Below are 18545 nucleotides of genomic sequence, written 5' to 3'. Positions count from 1 at the left end.
TAATAATAATTTTATTATTTGTACTCCGCCCATCAGACTGAGTTGCCCCAGTCACTCTGGGCAGCTTCCAGCATATACAAAAACATTAAATATTTATAAACTTCCCAATGCAGGGCTGCCTTCAGGTGTCTTCTAAAGGTTATGGTTATAGTTACTCATCTCCTTGACATCTGATAGGAGGGTGTTCCACAAGGTTGGTGCCACTACCGAGAAAGCCCTCCGACTGTAACCTCACTTCTCTCAGGGAGGGAACTGCCAGAAGGCCCTCAGAGCTGGACCTCAGTGTCCGGACTGAATAATGGGGGTGGAGACACTCCTTCAGCTATACAGGGCTGAAGCCATTTAGGGCTTCAAAGGTCAGCACCAACATTTTGAATTGTGCTCTGAAACATTTGGAAATGCTGTTCTAAATGGCATGTGGTGAAGATGCTTTTCATCTTGGGTTTCATATGTATTCCCAACATATTGCTGTGTTAATTTTGGAAGTAATGGTAGTTTTCTACTACTTCAGCATAGTGGATGCTGATCGTTCTTAATTGCATAGCTGTAGTTGACACATTACTCTCCTAGTGAGACATTTGTCATGGGATATCAAAGTAATTGAAATAACACTAATTAGCTGCAAGTATATCTGTAAAGAGCAAATTAGCACAATTTCTCAAGAGCATTCTGACTGTAGAAGAGAGCACAGCAGCCATTTAATAATTTTACCACTGGTGCTGAGGGCAATTGAGTACGAGCCCAACAACCCGAGACATAGAGAGCTGTATCCAATGTTAGTCCTGCTGAGAGTAGACCTATTGAAATGAGTGAACCTAAGGTAGTCATGTTCATTAACTTCTGTGGTTCTCCTCTGAGTAGGACTAGCATTGGGTATAACCACAAAGAGTCAAGGATGGCACAATGTGTCCTTGTCTACATATGTGTATGCAAGACATACACACTGATGGAACACACATAGGTATGTATAACCAAGAGTCACAGTGTACCCTGACTTGAGGTTTGCTTTTCTAAGAAGGTCAATTAGGTACAAGATAACAAGCCAAAGTTTAGTGCAAGTGTGGAGAACTACTGGCACTCATGCATAATTAGGCTCTCTAGGCTTCCCCCACCTAGAGACCAAGCTGCACCTTTTCTGAGAACCTGCTAAAACGCAACACAGCATCTCATGGACCTGAATCTTCTGCCCTTCTTGGGCCCACTTGCTCAGTGCACTTGCTCCACATCTCCTGGGGCTATTGGAGAATTGTCAGCCATTTGTCTTCCACCCCTTGAATTCTCAGGTTTGATCTCCTGGTCTACTACTGTGTTCCTGCAGCTTAAGTTTATTATTCAAATGAAGTTATTCTAGGTTTTTTGTTTAATTCGTTCTCCTGCCAGGTTAACCTTCTCCACTATTTCAGTGGTGTTGCTTTTGACTGAATCCACACGCTCGCTCAGATCGTCTGGCTTGTTGTCTAGCGTTGTCACCCAGCAATCTTTTAAGTTCCTCTTTAAATGATGAATGTTGTTGCAATAACTCCCATTTGCTGCATTAGTCAGCATTGCCAACGTTATTGGGGCTTCCTTGGAAAGAGATAAACTCCGTTTAGGAAATGTCTTTGGGGGTTCAGATGTACTGAAAATATTGTTGCAGAAAATGCAATTACAGATTAAGGAAGGCGGATTTGGAATTCCAGATCTGGAATTTATACCATCATGCTTATGTATTGGCAATTATTGGACATTGGAGACCTGCTGATGGTCTTAATCTCCCGAATTGGTCAACCCTAGAGCATACATATAACACTTTTGGTTGGATGGACAGTATTAGGATCAAAATATTTGAAAGTTCCAACAACTCCTGAAACAATTAAGTCAGCTAATGAAGGCTGATGCTGTTTTCAGAGCTTGCAGCATTCCTAGAACCTTCAGCTTTTAAAGTATGCTGAAACCTCATGTTATCAGTTCTGCCTTTTCCCACTATTCTACCACAAGCACAGAGATATTGTTTATTAAGCTGCAGGTCACTTTAGACAGGCTTTGGGGTCCATTTTTACTGGGTGAGCCGGGTTGCTGCCTCGCTATGCCAGCATCTAGCAGGCACTGAAGCGCTGTCCCCTTATACATTTTTTGAAACTTTTTTTTCAGATTTCTCTCTCTCTTTTGCTGCTGTTGCATAATAAACTGGGCGAATCTGTGATTGCGAAAGAGTTCAGCTAACCACAGAAATGCTGAGAGTACAGCAATTAACCATAGCAAAGAAAAGTTAGCAGAGAAATTAAGCTAGTAAACAAATGTGTGTTAAAGGTTTGGAACTCCTCTAATCATGTACCTCTGGCCACCCGGAGCTTGCCAGCTCTTGTGACTGGGGAAGCTGTCCGCTTGGCTTACGTAAATAGGAACTTGGCTTCCCTTGTTCTTGTTTGCTTTCCTTTGCTTTTCTGAGGACCAACTTCCCTTCTCTTCCCCTGCTCGTGTTCCAAAAGACAGGATGTTCATTCTCCGAAATTTCTTGAATGCAACAGCAGTTTGAGCCATTTCCTGGATGTGTTTTTTTGCTTTCTGCAGGAGTTCCTATGCAATGGCTGAAGCTATGCCCCCAAGTGCCGCCTTGTTTCAAGGTTATATCAGAAGAGGCAGCAGAGCAGCTCAGGGACACCATGTCAAGAGTAGTGCAAATCTACAGCCCGGTTATCAGTTAGATTCCTAACTGCCTCTGAAAGGCCAAAGTAAAATAATGGTGGGAGTATCCTGTGCTTTTTTTCAGCCGCAACGCACCAGAGTGCCGTTCCAGCACCTCTCAGGTTGGTGCCATTGTAGGCCAGCACTCCACCCCCCCCCAACCTCTTGCCTTTACATTCAGTGGTACCTCAGGTTAAGTACTTAATTCATTTCGGAGGTCCGTACTAAACCTGAAACTGTTCTTAACCTGAAGCACCACTTTAGCTAATGGGGCCTCCTGCTGCCGCTGCGTCGCCGGAGCCCGATTTCTGTTCTCATCCTGAAGCAAATTTCTTAACCTGAAGCACTATTTCTGGGTTAGCGGAGTCTGTAACCTGAAGCGTATGTAACCTGAGGTACCACTGTACTTCTGAGAAGCCCCAGATGAACATTTCAAGTCAAAATCGCAGCTGGCTAGTGTGTTCTTTAATATCTATTACTCCACGTAGCTGCTAGCAACTCCTAGCTGTGATTAGCAAAGCTATGGATCGGGGCCAATTTGTATTTCCTTTTCTTCAATCCATCTCCCATGTAGTGTCAGCAGGCTTTAAGCTTTTCGGCCAGGCCTCCACCATTGCCCATGCGCACGTTTGCATGAGGGCCCTTCTGAGCTGCCCTAGCCATCCGCCTGAATCTAAGAGAACAGATGAGGAGGGAGTGCATTTATTTGACCTACACCAAAATCAGGGGCGACCCCCAAACCAGCTTGCTGTAGTTTTTAGCACCTCCGTGGGCAGTGAACGCAGCTGTTCTCAAACCGGCATCTGTTCAGGGCTGCCCCGAGTATCCTGGCGACTTACTATAACACCTTCATGGTGAGTTCCGGCACCTATTTTCTTGCGGGGGGGGGGGGGAAGCAGTGGTGGTGGTGAGGTGTGCTAAATAGAGAGTGCCTTGTGCCTGCATGTGTGGTCAGTGTGCATGCTGTATATGTGTTTGTTGTGTGCAACATGCATGGTGCTGGTGTGAGTGTATATTTGCTGTATGTATGATGAACACACATGTGGGTGCGAGTGATGGAAGCCTGCTGGGAAAGGTTAGGTAAAGGTAAAGGAACCCCTGACCATTAGGTCCAGTCGTGGCCGACTCTGGGGTTGCGGCGCTCATTTCGCTTTATTGGCCGAGGGAGCTGGCGTACAGCTTCCAGGTCATGTGACCAGCATGACTAAGCTGCTTCTGGCCAACCTGAGCAGTGCATGGAAACACTGTTTACCTTCCCGCTGGAGCGGTACCTATTTATCTACTTGCACTTGGATGTGCTTTCGAACTGCTAGGTTGGCAGGAGCAGGGACGGAGCAACGGGAGCTCACCCCGTCACTGGGATTCGAACTGCTGACTTTCTGATCAGCAAGTCCTAGGCTCTGTGGTTTAACCCACAGCGCCACCTGCGTGGGAAAGGTTAGCCACCCATAATAAGCCTTCCCCATATCTACCACATGTTAAGTTGGCTGTTCCGTATTCACTCTTTCCCTGAACACCATCTGTTTAAAATAAGGTCTCCAGTAGTTGAAAGGAACACCAAACTAAATATGTGATGTCTCATTTAAAAAATAAAAAGTAATAACAGAGATTTGACTGGAATGGGGTTTGAGGCACAATGGAACAATGAGAGCTGGGATGACAGCATGTGAATGAAGAATACTTGGTCTGTTTAGGGTCTTTGCTGGGCACATTTAATTGCATTACTTGTTATCCTAGACTTCAGTTGGCAAAGTATGCCTTGTAAAACACAATTGGAAAAAATGAGATTGGGGGCTTTGGAAATTTCTTTGTTTGACATCAGGAAAGCGTGACTCAGGCTTTGGAGAATGCGGACCAAAAATTGCCCTGCACAGGAAGGACAGAATTCCCAGAAAAATTATGCATGAAGGAAATGCCAGGCTCTTAGTGTAGATGGCCATGCAAAGGTCTCTGGGCAGGAATCCAGATTCACACATACTGAATTTGTGACTGTTTTAATCTTGTCAATAATGAAGTTTCCCCCTGTAGTACATCTTAAACACAGCACACACTGGTGAAATGAATGTTATTTTTTCTATAATACAGACATTTGCAATGACTTAAACACAGTGGTACCTCTAGTTACGAACTTAATTCATTCCAGAGGTCCGTTCTTAACCTGAAACTCTAACTAGAGGCGTGCTTTCGCTAATGGGGCCTCTTGCTGCCACTGCACCGCTGGCACACGATTTCTGTTCTCATCCTGGGGCAAAGTTCTCAACTCGAGGTAACTCTTCCAGGTTAGCAGAGCTTGTAACCTGAAGCGTTTGTAACCTGAGGCATTTGTAACTCGAGGTACCACTGTATGCTTGTATCATCTTATATTCAGAAGGCCTTTCTGCAGCAAAATCCAATCCATCACTACCATCTTTTAACTGCTAGCTGAAAGAGAGGTTTAGGAAGAGAAGGGTTTCATTTGCTCAAGGAAGACCTTTCGGTGCATTGTGGTGAAAACTGGTTTGCATCTAAATGGTAAATGGAGCAGCTTCTTCCTATTAGTAGTCCCAGAATGAAATCCTACTTGTTTTGCAGTTTTAGGGCACCACAAAATAGCATTTTCATCAGATAGTTCTCTCAGTTATCTGCATAAATTTGCAATTTGCTGTGCTATCGTTTGGAGCACTTTGTCAGCAGCACTGATACTGCTGAAATTTGAAAAAATTAAAGGTTCTGAATATGCATTTTCCCAGCTCACAGTTCCCAGATGTATTCCAAGAAGATCTCACTTGTGCTGAAATCCTTTGTCTACATGGAATTTAAATGAAAAGTATTATGGGTTTATGTGCCAGGTTTGTGCTTGTGCAGTCTACATTCATTAGGTTAGGCACTCAAAGCCAGCAGCGATGTTGGTACATGTTCAGAAGTTAATTGCTTTGATCCTTATCTTGATGACACTCTGGTTGGTAGACTAAAACTTTTTAAAAAATGGAAATGTAATTTACAGAGCAGTACCTTGGCTCCAGTTGTGAGCAGTCAACTGCACCTGGAATTTCCAAGTTTGAAAAAGTCATGTATGCCTCAAGAGCACACATGTCCTGCATGCAGCCCAATCTTGGCAAATAATAGACAAGCAAGGAGTAGATGCAGGTGGACTTGTGTGCAGGTGGGCAGTATGGCTGAGGGAAATATCTTGCCAGAGACCGTGCTGACTTTCCTGTCCCCCACACTTAATGGTGTTGAAGAACATGCATGCATCTTTTAAACTGTCTTGTATAAAGAGTCGCATGCAAAAAGCCTTCTGAGACTATATGAATAGAAATATTAATAGCTATTACACATACACACACACACACACACACACACACACACAGCATTCTCCAATAATGCTTTAAATTGCTGGTTTGATTCCCAGTCAAGCTGATGGGAGTTGGCTCATTGCTGACATCAAATGCAGAGCCATCCCTGCACCACATGGCTATGACTCCTCTTGCATAGACCTGTAGGTTGTCACATTAGAGACAAAACACTGCCATTTAGTCATTCTAAAGTGTTTCGTCTCTTTCTTTTTCTATTGGCCCTATTTTCATCTAAGGAATGTTGGAGGGTATGGATGGAGAAATAATGTGATCTGGTATAAGTCAGATTCCATTGTCCCTATGTGATTCCTCAAATCATAGCTGTGGGCCCATCCTTATACCCTCTTTTTAAATGTTAGTTACTTAGACCAGTGGTTTTCAACCAATGTGTTGTGGCACCCTGGGGTGCCTTGAATGATGGTCAGGGGTGCCACAGGCAACCCTGGCCTCTGTCCCTCTTTCCTTCCCTCCCTTCCTCTGATGTCCTCTCGCGTCTCTGCCTCCCAAATGCTTGCACAGTTGTTTGCTGCAGCAGCCCTGCTACAAGCTCCCCAGGCAAATGGTGCCTCTGGGGCTGGCCAGGGGGTGCTGGTTGCCAGGAGCAGAGGTGACCTCGGAGTAAGCAAGTAGGTGAGGGAGCCCAGCCAGCCATTCCACCAGCCCTTGCTGTTGGGAATGGACAGAAAAGTCCCAGGCCCCTGTGGGGCAGTGTGAGGAGGCACCTCTCTTTGTGGCAGGGGGGCAGCTCAGAGACCAGGGGCGGCAGCAGTGGCTGCCTGGAGGACTCCCAAGGAGAGGAGGCTGAGGGAACACTCCACAAAGGAGGGTGTTTATAAAAAGGGTAAGAGGCTGCCAGCTCTGCAAGCAAGGGGTGACATATCTGAGCTCCTGAGCCCCACAGGGGTGCCGAAGAAAGAATGTAATTGGGCAAGGGATCTGTGGACTCAAAAAGGTTGAAAACCTCTGACTTAGACTATTAAGGTAAATAAAAGAGCTTAAAATGGTTCGTTTGATATTCTTCCACAGACACTATGTGCACAAACTATGGGATAGTATACAACACAAGAGATTGACTTTGCTGTTTCTATATTTGTGTTTGGTTCACATCTTTGGTTTTGTAATCTACTATGTGATTTCCAAATGCCTTCTGTTATTCCAGAGTTTGGACTTGGTTTAATTTGCTGTCTCACTTGGGGGTCTTACATCTCTCAGAAAGTATCGCTCAGTATAAGATTACATATTCCAAGGATTCGTTGCATACTGTAAACAAAATCAAAAGGTGTTTGGTTTCTGTGCCTTCTGTTTAAATGATTGTTTGCAACTGACTCAAAATACATTCCTGAGAGCTGAGCAACTGCTTCCATAAAAAAGTACAATAGCAGGGATTTATCTCCCTTTTCCCTTCAAGAGTGAGGCACCCAATTTGTGTCAGATCATATCCAATCACAGGTTCTTTTTGCACTGATACCAGGAAGATGATGCTATGATAAATTTTGTTGTTGTTGTTTAGTCGTTTAGTCGTGTCCGACTCTTCGTGACCCCATGGACCAGAGAACGCCAGGCACCTCTGTCCTCCACTGCCTCCCACAGTTTGGTCAAACTCATGCTGGTAACCTCGAAAACACTATCCAACCATCTCGTCCTCTGCCGTCCCCTTCTCCTTGTGCCCTCCATCTTTCCCAACATCAGGGTCTTCTCCAGGGAGTCTTCTCTTCTCATGAGGTGGCCAAAGTACTGGAGCCTCAGCTTCACAATCTGTCCTTCCAGTGAGCACTCAGGGTTGATTTCCTTCAGTATGGAGAGGTTTGATCTTCTTGCAGTCCATGGGACTCTCAAGAGTCTCCTCCAGCACCATAATTCAAAAGCATCAATTCTTTGGCGATCAGCCTTCTTTATGGTCCAGCTCTCACTTCCATACATCACTACTGGGAAAACCATAGCTTTAACTATATGAACCTTTGTTGGCAAGGTAATGTCTCTACTTCTCAAGATGCTGTCTAGGCCTGTCATTGCCCTTCTCCCAAGAAGCAGGCGTCTTTTAATTTCGTGGCTGCTGTCACCATCTGCAGTGATCATTGAGCCCAAGAAAGTAAAATCTCTCACTACCTCCATTTCTTCCCCTTCTATTTGCCAGGAGGTGATGGGACCAGTGGTCATGATCTTCGTTTTTTTGATGTTGAGCTTCAGACCATATTTTGCGCTCTCCTCTTTCACCCTCATTAAAAGGTTCTTTAATTCCTCCTCACTTTCTGCCATCAAGGTTGTGTCATCTGCATATCTGAGGTTGTTGATAATCTTAATTCCGGCTAGGGATTCATCCAGCCCAGCCTTTCGCATGATGAATTCTGCATATAAGTTAAATAAGCAGGGAGACAAGATACAGCCTTGTCGTACTCCTTTCCCAATTTTGAACCAATCAGTTGTTCCATATCCAGTTCTAACTGTAGCTTCTTGTCCCACATAGAGATTTCTCAGGAGACAGATGAGGTGATCTGGCACTCCCATTTCTTTAAGAACTTGCCATAGTTTGCCGTGGTTGACACAGTCAAAGGCTTTTGCATAGTCAATGAAGCAGAAGTAGATGTCTTTCTGGAACTCTCTAGCTTTCTCCATAATCCAGCGCATGTTTGCAATTTGGTCTCTGGTTCCTCTGCCTCTTCTAAATCCAGCTTGCACTTCTGGGAGTTCTCGGTCCACATACTGCTTGAGCCTTCCTTGTAGAATTTTAAGCATAACCTTGCTAGCGTGTGAAATGAGTGCAATTGTGCGGTAGTTGGAGCATTCTTTGGCACTGCCCTTCTTTGGGATTGGGATGTAGACTGATCTTCTCCAATCTTCTGGCCACTGCTGAGTTTTCCAAACTTGCTGGCATATTGAGTGTAGCACCTTAACAGCATCATCTTTTAAAATTTTAAATAGTTCAGCTGGAATACCATCACTTCCACTGGCCTTGTTATTTGCAGTGCTTTCTAAGGCTCATTTGACTTCACTTTCCAGGATGTCTGGCTCAAGGTCAGCAACCACACTACCTGGGGTATACGAGACATCCATTTCTTTCTGGTATAATTCCTCTGTGTATTCTTGCCACCTCTTCTTGATGTCTTCTGCTTCTGTTAGGTCCTTTCCACTTTTGTCCTTTATTATGGAAGATGCTATGATAAATTATATACCTTAAATGGAACCTAGACAGGTTTACTATGAACAGATCTAGCACAAACTAAATTAATTCTCAACCAAGGTAATCCAGATATTGTGCAAAGTATTTGCAAAAGAACTCATCCTCCTGCCACCTGTTTGATCTTGAGATTTATCTATTTAATTGGTGCTAAATGCATATAAGAGCATGAATCTGTTGCAAGGATCATCTAGTTCACTGTTCCCTATCCTATAGTGGTCAACCATATACTCCTGCTCCCTCTGTGGCAATCAAAAGTATCACTGCTTCTGCCTGCAGTCTGAAGTGAAACAGTCCAGAATTTCTACCAGCTCAGTTTTATCACTTCATTCTGAGTAACTGAAATTGAGGGTTGAAACTTCCATAGAGGGCATGTGCTATTGTCAACTGCAATCCTATACACACTTACCTACTGGTAAATCTCACTGAACTCAGCTGGTTTACTTCTGAGTAAACATGTACAGCAGACTTGCCCTGTAAATGCCATAGCTCTTTCCTAGAAACTGATGGAAACGCACAAGAGAGAGTAGCAGGCTTTACTTTCAGAGACTTGCTTTAAGAAATCCTTCCGCCATCTTGGAAAGTATGCAGTCCTAAATTGTACAAATGAAATTCATTGTGACTTTGCTTTGTGCTAATACGTTCAGGACTTGGAAGTGCGTGGTATGCATTAGAGACCTCTCTGTGGAAACAGTACCTTTGTGCAATTATTTCTTATAACCCCCTCCCCCAGAAGAGCCCCCCCTTACAGCTGATGAAATCTTGCTCTAAAGGTCTCCACCTTAACTTTCCATAACAGACGATGCAGCAGATGAGTGACCACCGCTACGACAAGCTTACAGTTCCTGATGACGCTGCAGCAAACTGTATATATTTAAACATTCCTGGCAAAGGTCACATCTTGTTGCACCGAGCTCCTGAGGAATATCCAGAAAGTGCAAAGGTAAAAAAGCAAATAGAATAAAAGCTCCTTCTTATAAGGTGCCGATCAATGCTAAACTAATAGTGGCTTCAAATACTAGCCATTTCCACTCCCCCTTGCACTGAAATACTTCTGTGCCTTAAAGAGGAAAAGAGGAGTGGAAAGGTGAAAGTTTTATGTGCATGGTGCTAGCAAAAAAAAAATAAGCAATGGGTCTTGTGCCGTGAATTCCAACAGCTTTTCTTAGCTGCTCCAGGTGATGGCACAAAGGTTGCCATTTCCAAGGATGTACCTGAGTGCAGAGCATTTTTGTATCATTCACATGTGTTTTCATAACTAAAGCATAGGAGACCTGGTCACAGCTCCTGATGCTTAAGTTGATCCTTCATAGGTCTTTTAAGTTTTCCATCATCTCTGCTCTGTAAAGGATTCAGAGTGCAAGTTTGGGATACTTGCTGCTATTGTAGTACTTTTTGGTTTGATCAGTTCTATAAGTGATGCCGACACATGCTGCGATTTTTAACCACCTGATAGTTGTGCAGGTCTTTCCTTGGTTCGCGCCATTAGTGCACTTGCATTTTTTGCTCTGATGAATCATTTCCCTGCATCCCCTTTCCAGTTTTAACAATTCGTTGGACCGAGAGAGGTTTTTAACCAGGCCTCCAGAAAGCGCTCCCCCTAAAGGCCTCTTTTTAGCCCTCATCAGACTTAAATATGTGCTCCCAGTGTGATCTGAGAGCTGTAGATTTGTGTGTGAGAGAGAGAGATTTCCAAGTCAGAACAGCGGGGGGGAGGGGCATAAGTGAATATGGAACCAAAGCACAATTTTAGTAGCACAACCTCTTATTTAAATACCTAGAAACCGTTTCTGTGAAAGTAAGAAATTCGCAAATATAACACCTTTTCCCTCTTGTTTCTTCCCTCCCCCATAGGTCTTCGAAAAACTGAAGGACCACATGTTGATCCCTATAGCAAACACAGAGCTTGAAAAAATAGATGGGGCGCTCACTTGTTGTTCTGTCCTTATTAATAAAACTTCACAATTATGAGTTTACAGACTTCCTCCCATGTAACTGGCAATAACGTACATGCAAGGCAGACGAATCTGTACCCACTTTTTATTGGTTCCCTTGACAATCTACTGTACCACTGTGCTACTAACCTTTGTTTACAATGGTGCCCTTTCAGGTGGTAATTAAGGTGTGTGTGTATATATATATATCTGCTTTTTTCTGATGTAAAAGGACTCTGCTGCATGTTTGTCTGGACCATTATGACGATTAGTGGTTTATATAGTTGGTGTGAAACTGATCTAGAAAGCAGACGTAGGGGGCCACATCTAACATTACTTTTAACTGACACAAACCTTATGACCCAGGTCTTAAATGCTACTTTATAGAGTGCTCAGGTGCATATTGTGTACATTTCATTCCCAAGGCATGCATTAGGTGCAGGATTCCAAATGGATGAAGCAAGTCAAGTCCCCTTAACGGCACATGCGGACAGGTGCTAGACAAAGTATAACTTTTAGAATTTAGCCTCCCTTCACACAAGCCAGCTTTATTGTTTTATTGTGTCCAGCAGTATGCTGATGACTGCCTACCTTGTACCCCAATGTAATACAGGGGTTAGGGGCCGATGGTCCAACTCTTTGCTTCTGCTGATGTTGACTTTGTCACGGGAATTTCAAATTTGTTCCCATAAGGGCTTTCTCGTCTTCTTTCCCCATTGATCTGCCTATCTTCCATCCCAGGTATTCATGGCCAAAAAAAATGACCTTTAGAAATAACAACAAAGCTATGGGTTATCTTCATGTTAGAAAAGAGAAATGGCAGAAGAAAGGGGATAATTATCTCTTCTCCCGCCTGACCACTTTTAAAAACTAAATATTGGTCTTCAAGCATCTTTTTTTACCTTCTGGAGAAAAGTTATGGTACTGTATATTTTCTCCCGTGGGTAAAAAAGCAGCTCGAGGAGGATTTCGGGGGGGGGGGGATGGCTAGATGTGAATAGCTTTAGCAACCCCTCCCCTGCTTATTCCTCCACTTGGACTTGAAGATATCCACAGCTGTTTTTCTTTACAAAAGGAGTACATGTGACTGCCCTGTAACTTCTGCCATGTAACTTCTATAACCTCAGGCTTGAGCGATAGCTGGGACATAAAGGGCTCAGAGTAATACCAATGCCTTTAACTGGGGATGCATTAAGATGGATTTCACGCCCTCAAATCAGACTGTTACACTTTAGTGGCCTCTAGTCATTTCCCCTTGAATTTTGGGATGCTTGCTCATTAAAGCAAGATCTTTGCGCCTGTGTTAGGTGGGTTGCTTTTGTGCTTTGCTGAAGGCATCTGTTGGGATTGAAATTTACATAGCGTGCCATCACGCATGAGGCTTATATTAGTTCTTGCTTCAATCCATTTTTAATGTAAATGTGAAATCGACATTGGCCACAATACTCATGTTGCAGAGGCCTCTAATGAACCTCTATAGCTGACATTGGTTCTGACGTCTGTGCTCATTAAGAGTAATGCAGAAATCAGCCTCGGTTTTATTCATCCCTGACTTTTTCTCTTTTGTTCTGTGTCTCGTTTTTTCTTCTCCTTCTCCCTCCCCTTCTACCTTTGCCTTCCATTTCTATTGTCTTCTCTCTTCCAGAAATCCCTATTATAGGTAACTAAAACAAAAGAAATTCAATAGCATCATGAACTTGGGCTTCTGTGTAGTCCTTTTTAGAGTACCAGCTGCAGTGTGAAATGTACTGTGTTTTATTATTCCACAGTATTGTGTTGCTACTCATGCCATGGAAGTGCATTAGAAGAGAATCGCGAGCAGAATCTATTGCAAACGGCGGGTGGCACCCAGGGGAAAAGTGTTACTGCAGAGGAGGATTCTCAGGAGGATTTCATTCTGATAGTCTTGAATTTCAGCAAGGCTTAAACCACTTGTAAGTTTATCCTAGTGTATCCTAGAAGCTGAGACAATGGTCTCTTTGTTTATCAACTGGATAGGCAGATAGCTCATAAATAAATCTTATATCAGTCCTGATAATCAGTCTAAGAATAATCCACGTGTTTATGTGAATCTCAAACTTAATGTTCTGACACCCGTACAGTCGGCCTTAACAAATGATGCTAACAAATTTCTTCTTCATCTCACCTTCACCTATTTTGCTTTACTTTTCATGGAATGTTTTTTTTGTTTCAAATTTTCGTTTGATTGGAGTTCTTCTAAGAGCCAACAGTGAACTTCCTGGGAAGTTTTCGGTAGTGAGAAAGAGATTGCGGGAGTTCTAGCTGCAGAAGTTTTGCTTTGGTTTTTTACTGTGGTGTTTTCCTTCAAATAAGGAAGAGAGTTGTCTTCCAACAGGCTGCCATGACTACTCTGTCTAAGCTTTCAGGCTGTTGTGCTCGGAACAATGAATATCTTGGATGATTTTTTATAACTTTTAATTGTGTGACTGTTTACTATGGAATTCAGCTGAAAGAAATATTTCTTATGGTAAATTCTGCAACACACTTAAGGCCTTAGTCATATGTTTTTTCACCACACACACAAAGAATATAGACAATTGCATTGTCTTGAAACCTGTTATGTCATTTCAAAGTATGGAGATACTATCTAGCTCAAGTAGCGCTAGGAACTCTCCAAGGGCTGACATACGGTCTGAGTATTTTATCAACTTCCTGGTTAAGGCCACTATTCTCCAATGCTAATTCTGTCTAGTTGCTGAGGTGTCATAGAAGGAAGGAAGACTGGGTAGCCGAGTAATAAGGAAAGAATCTCTGAAACTATTGAACCATGTAGGGAATCCAAGAAATGTAAACTGGAAAATGCTACCAATACCATCCTGTTGCCTTTTAGAAGGATTAAGTATACTTAAAAACTCTCTGGTTCGTGATTCTTTTGCCCTTTCATCTCTCCCTTTTGATGAGAAATTATACTGTGTCTTATTCACTTGTCAGGTATTGCTCATGTTCCATCAAGCCAGAAGCCTTAGAATGAGTTTACATGAAATTTGTGAAGTGAAATGAACATTCATGAAAGAGGCAGTGCTGATTCATATGGGAAGGGTTTTATGCGGCAAAGGGAATTAATATGAAAGCAATGCATTTCTTTCACGATTTGTAATTCAGTTTATAAGAGAGAGAGAAAATAGTGGAAGAATTGCAGTGATTTTTGTGACAATATATCCCTGCAAGGAAAAATGAAATAAAAACAGCTGCAGAAACCCACTCTTCAAGAAGTCATCATCTCTTCAGCTGAAGGAGGAAAGAGGAAGAGGTATGAAGTCATCTTCCCCAAACACAAGCCCCACAGCCCAAAGAATGAGAGTTCTGCTCTGTTATGTCAATCAGTCAATAAGTCAATCAATCAATCAATCAATCAATCAATCTCCTTTACTGGCATGCAGGGACCCCTTGCCACAGAAGTAAAATCTGCAAATTCCTGTGAAAGGGTCTTCATCTTTGATGCTTTCTTTTGTCTCTGCATTCCAGCTTCAGAGCTGTGTTGTCAGTACGCCAGGCATATATCTTTCTAATTGAAGACTTGTAGATTATGTTTCTCATCTGCTTCTTGTGTATAAATTTGTGTGATGGGTTGCCTCTGCTGAGCTTTTGATAGTTCATTGAAAGGTTTTTGGGCACGTAGTTTAATTAATTTTATTTATGGACAAATTTGTATGTTGCGCTCCAAAACCAGTTTCTGTATTGTTTCCGAATCAAACAAACAAACAAAAATGGATTGCTATGCCTGATTATGCAACAGTTCTAGGATTGCCAGCTTTCCTGATTTTTATCATTATGGCCCAGGAAATTACTATCACGCCCGGTATCAAGAAACATCCCTCCACAATGGGGGGATTTTCAGAATTTAAAGGGTGTTAATGTAGAGTGAGAGAGACTCATTTAGATCTTTATATGTGTGCATATTTTGTATTCTTCCAGCAGGTACATTTCCCTTCTCGTTATTGTGTGCCACATGGAAGCATATGTAAACACTTGGAAATCTATGCTTCAGAATCAATGTTTGCAGTTCAACTTTGTAGCATAGCAAATTCATTTCTGAGGCTGGAACTAGACTTTACAGCTAATGCATAGCTATTGCCAAAGCCAATTCTCCCCTTCAATATCTAGAGGTTTGTAACATAATTGCAATGAGTATCCTTATATGTTATGGGTGGGGTTGGGGAAAAGGGTATGGAGCTGTTGCTTTCAGCTACTGTCCGCATCTACCTAATTTTTGCCTGAAGCACTGAAACTTTACCTAAATAATAATTTAAGCCTATGTTTGGCAGTTGTACATTCTGATTGCCTGTTGTACAATCAGTAGACTCAAATGGTAAGACCTTTCTTACACACCACTGCTTCGAACTTTGTTATTGAATATTCCATTATAGAAAATAACCATGTATTTAGAAAACTGCTATTTCCATTGAGCCTGGCCTCCTCTCAGTCCTGATATGTTATAAAATTCTTCAACGTGTATGTTGAGGGCATTCTTTAAAAAAATGCAACACCCTTTCCCTGAAGTGTAGTCTAGATTGGTAAGAGTCCATTTGCCACCTGTTGATTTAGCTAGTAAGGTAAAAGTAAAGGACCCCTGGACAGTTAAGGCCAGTCAAATTCAACTATGGGGTATGGTGCTCATCTCTGCTTTCAGGCCGAGGGAGCCGCCATCTGTCTACAGACAGCTTTTTCAGATCATGTAGCCAGCATGACTAAACCACTTCTGGTGCAGCGGGACACCATGCCGGAAGCCAGAGCACATGGAAACGCTGTTTATCTCCCCGCTGCAGCGGTACCTAGTTATCTACTCACGCTGATATGCGTTCAAACTGCTAGGTTGGCAGGAGCTGGGACAAAGCAACATAAACTGGCCCTTAACTTCTGATAAAATCTAAAATGACCTCCCTTGGACTACCCAATTCAATGTTCGGAACTGCTTAAATGAAAAGATGGCAAACCTTGCACTGTTGTATTCTGCAACTTACTTTGTCCCACTGTTGCCTCTGTCATCCATGACCTGCCCAGAACTTTACACTTTCCCCCCAAACACTTTGGTGGTTACAAAATTGGAAGCCCCAGATAAGCTCTCCCATTTCATTTCTTTTTATCCTTGTGTTGTTTAGTTTATTTTGGGGCTGAAGAAAGTGATGCAACTTGTGGGTTTCCTTGTTGGACAAAATGTGATCAGTGTCATCTAAGGTTCGCCTCCTTATGCCAACAAGAAGTTTGTATACATGATGTACCTTACATTGCTACACTTGGCATTTTTCCACTCCCACCCATACCACAAAGTATACACTCAGTTGAAATATTTCACAGATATGCCCCGTTTTAGAAGTGTACTGTGGCATTTTTTCTTAAGGACAGGCGAAACACAGCAGTCTCATAAGATGGGATCATAGCTCAGGCAGAACATCATGTTCAGCTTAGTGAAGAACTGTCAAAATCTCCCCCTCCCTGTCTTCTCCCTCACTGAAAGCAAACTCTGATACAACTTTGGCACTTATTTAAATATAGGCAGGGCAGAATCCATTTGAGTAATAATCAAATGTTTCTCAGGAGTTGGTACATATCCATACAAAAGAGAGACTGTGTTGTTGTTTTTTGAAGAGCATTTTTTCATCTGTTAGAAGCTGTGAGCAAAATATCAGGGACCTTACTTGAACTCCCAGAAAGCTTGACACTGGATGCTTGATGGTGTAGCTTGTATGAGATCTACTATGAATCAAGTGCATTGTGTTGCTTTACTATGCACAGATAGGACTACTAAATTACCACAGTATTTTAGACTCTGTTACCTTTGAGAGACCTTTATTAAAATCCAGTATATTGTTGCCCACTTTTTTGTGCCAAACATCCACGCATTCCATAGTCTGTTAACACTGGAAAAAGTTGATCCAGATTTTCCATTTTGTTTCGTCTTCTGCAGTTTCAGTACTCCATGTACACATATCACTATGGAATAAAGTGTCAGTTGTACCTGGACCATGTGTGTTTTGTTCCAGCAGACGACTTGAATTTTCTGCTTAGTTTGGGTTTACACAAAAGTTTGCGTTATTTTGCCAGCCATGCAGCCTAATTAGAGAAGTGGAGTTTAGTAACAGACATTGCTTTTTAACATTGGGTTGGATATAATAATAATAATAATAATCATAATCATAATTCAAATTATATACTACCTCTTATCAAAAGATCCCAAGGCAGTGTACAACATTAAAAACACATAACAGGACATCAATGATATAAACGTAATTGAAACATTAAAAAAACCATACTGACTAATCTCATTTGTGACTTGGGTCACAGTGAAATCAATGTGAAAAAATTAGTCATGACTTAAGTCTCATTAATTTTAATGGGAACTAGCAGTGGCAAAGGACAAGATTCCACCCCAATTCTATATTCAGAAGCTGACTAGAATGGCCATGGAAACTTATTTCAATAATTGCAATGGAATAATGCACCTGAAGGCAATGGGCTACTTATGGGGGGGGGTGCAGAACAGGCCATACGGCATACAAAGCTGTGTCCTTTAATAGGAGGGTATGACCCAGGAGGAGGTTCATGTTGCCCCCCCCCCCCAGCACTAGTTGCCTGACACAGTTGTCTCACTCTCCCAACAGTAGGGCTGGCTCTGTTCGATACAGAATCGAGTCTGTTTGAGCTCAGTAGCACCTAGTCCCAAATTATGTTTGTACAGGATCACTGCTGGGCATAGAAAACCAAACCCTGCATGGAGCAGGGGTGTGTGTGATCAGAGTGGCAGAACCACCATTGCATCAGAAGTCTCTCAAGGCAGAATGGGGTGGTCGTTTTCTTGGTTTGTTGTTGTTGTTTTTCTGCACCAGCTCCAGGCTAATACAGCATATTGCCCCCCTCACCTGGCAATGGGGCCAACATAGGATCCAGCTTAGCTTAGCTTTGCTTGGACCCTTTGGTAGCCTCCAAAATATTTGGAGAGAGGTCAGAGTCCCCATGAATCAGTGGCAATCTGCTCCACCAATAGAGAGAGGACTGCACTTCATCCTAAACTCCTCCCAGCCATTAGCTTTGATGGGTTGGGATGGTTCCCTAAGTCTAACAAACAATGGACCCAATCCATAGTTTATAAAAGCAAAATATTCTCAACTATTATATTGGTAATGCTATTTAGATAATTTGAGTACTTAACATTTATATAGCAATGTCCACACTACTTTAATAAACCATTATTGCAGTCCTTAACCATCCTGTAAGATGGGTCTGTGTTATTATCCCCTTATTGTAGGTGAGGGTGCAGGTAGGGATGTTTGATAAATTTGATTTATTTCAGATTCTGATTTGATCAGTGCCTCCCAGACTTCTGTAAGAAGAGAATATAGCCACCCAAAGCGGCTTGAGTACTACTACTACTACTACTATTATTATTATTATTATTATTACCTTTGGTTTTAACATGCT

The 18545-nt window shown here is 42.5% G+C and overlaps 1 protein-coding gene across 5 annotated transcripts in view; it reads left to right on the top strand.

Moving 5' to 3' along the window:
* DDAH1 (dimethylarginine dimethylaminohydrolase 1) overlaps nt 1-17090 on the top strand; it is a 125574-nt gene extending 108484 nt beyond the window's left edge. For all 5 annotated transcript variants that reach the window (XM_083743564.1, XM_083743563.1, XM_083743566.1 and 2 more), the window contains 2 exons: nt 9974-10117; nt 11029-17090. In XM_083743564.1, the coding sequence (XP_083599690.1) occupies nt 9974-10117; nt 11029-11145 (261 nt within the window). In that variant the 3' untranslated portion in view covers nt 11146-17090. The remainder of the gene's footprint in view (nt 1-9973; nt 10118-11028) is intronic.
* The last annotated feature ends 1455 nt before the right edge of the window (nt 17091-18545 follow it).

The sequence above is a fragment of the Podarcis gaigeae genome, assembly GCF_964106915.1.
Source record: "Podarcis gaigeae genome assembly, chromosome: 6".
NCBI classification, from domain to species: Eukaryota; Metazoa; Chordata; class Lepidosauria; order Squamata; family Lacertidae; genus Podarcis; species Podarcis gaigeae.
The sequence above is the reverse complement of the archived record's forward strand: the minus strand, read 5'-3'. Positions and strand labels throughout refer to the sequence as shown.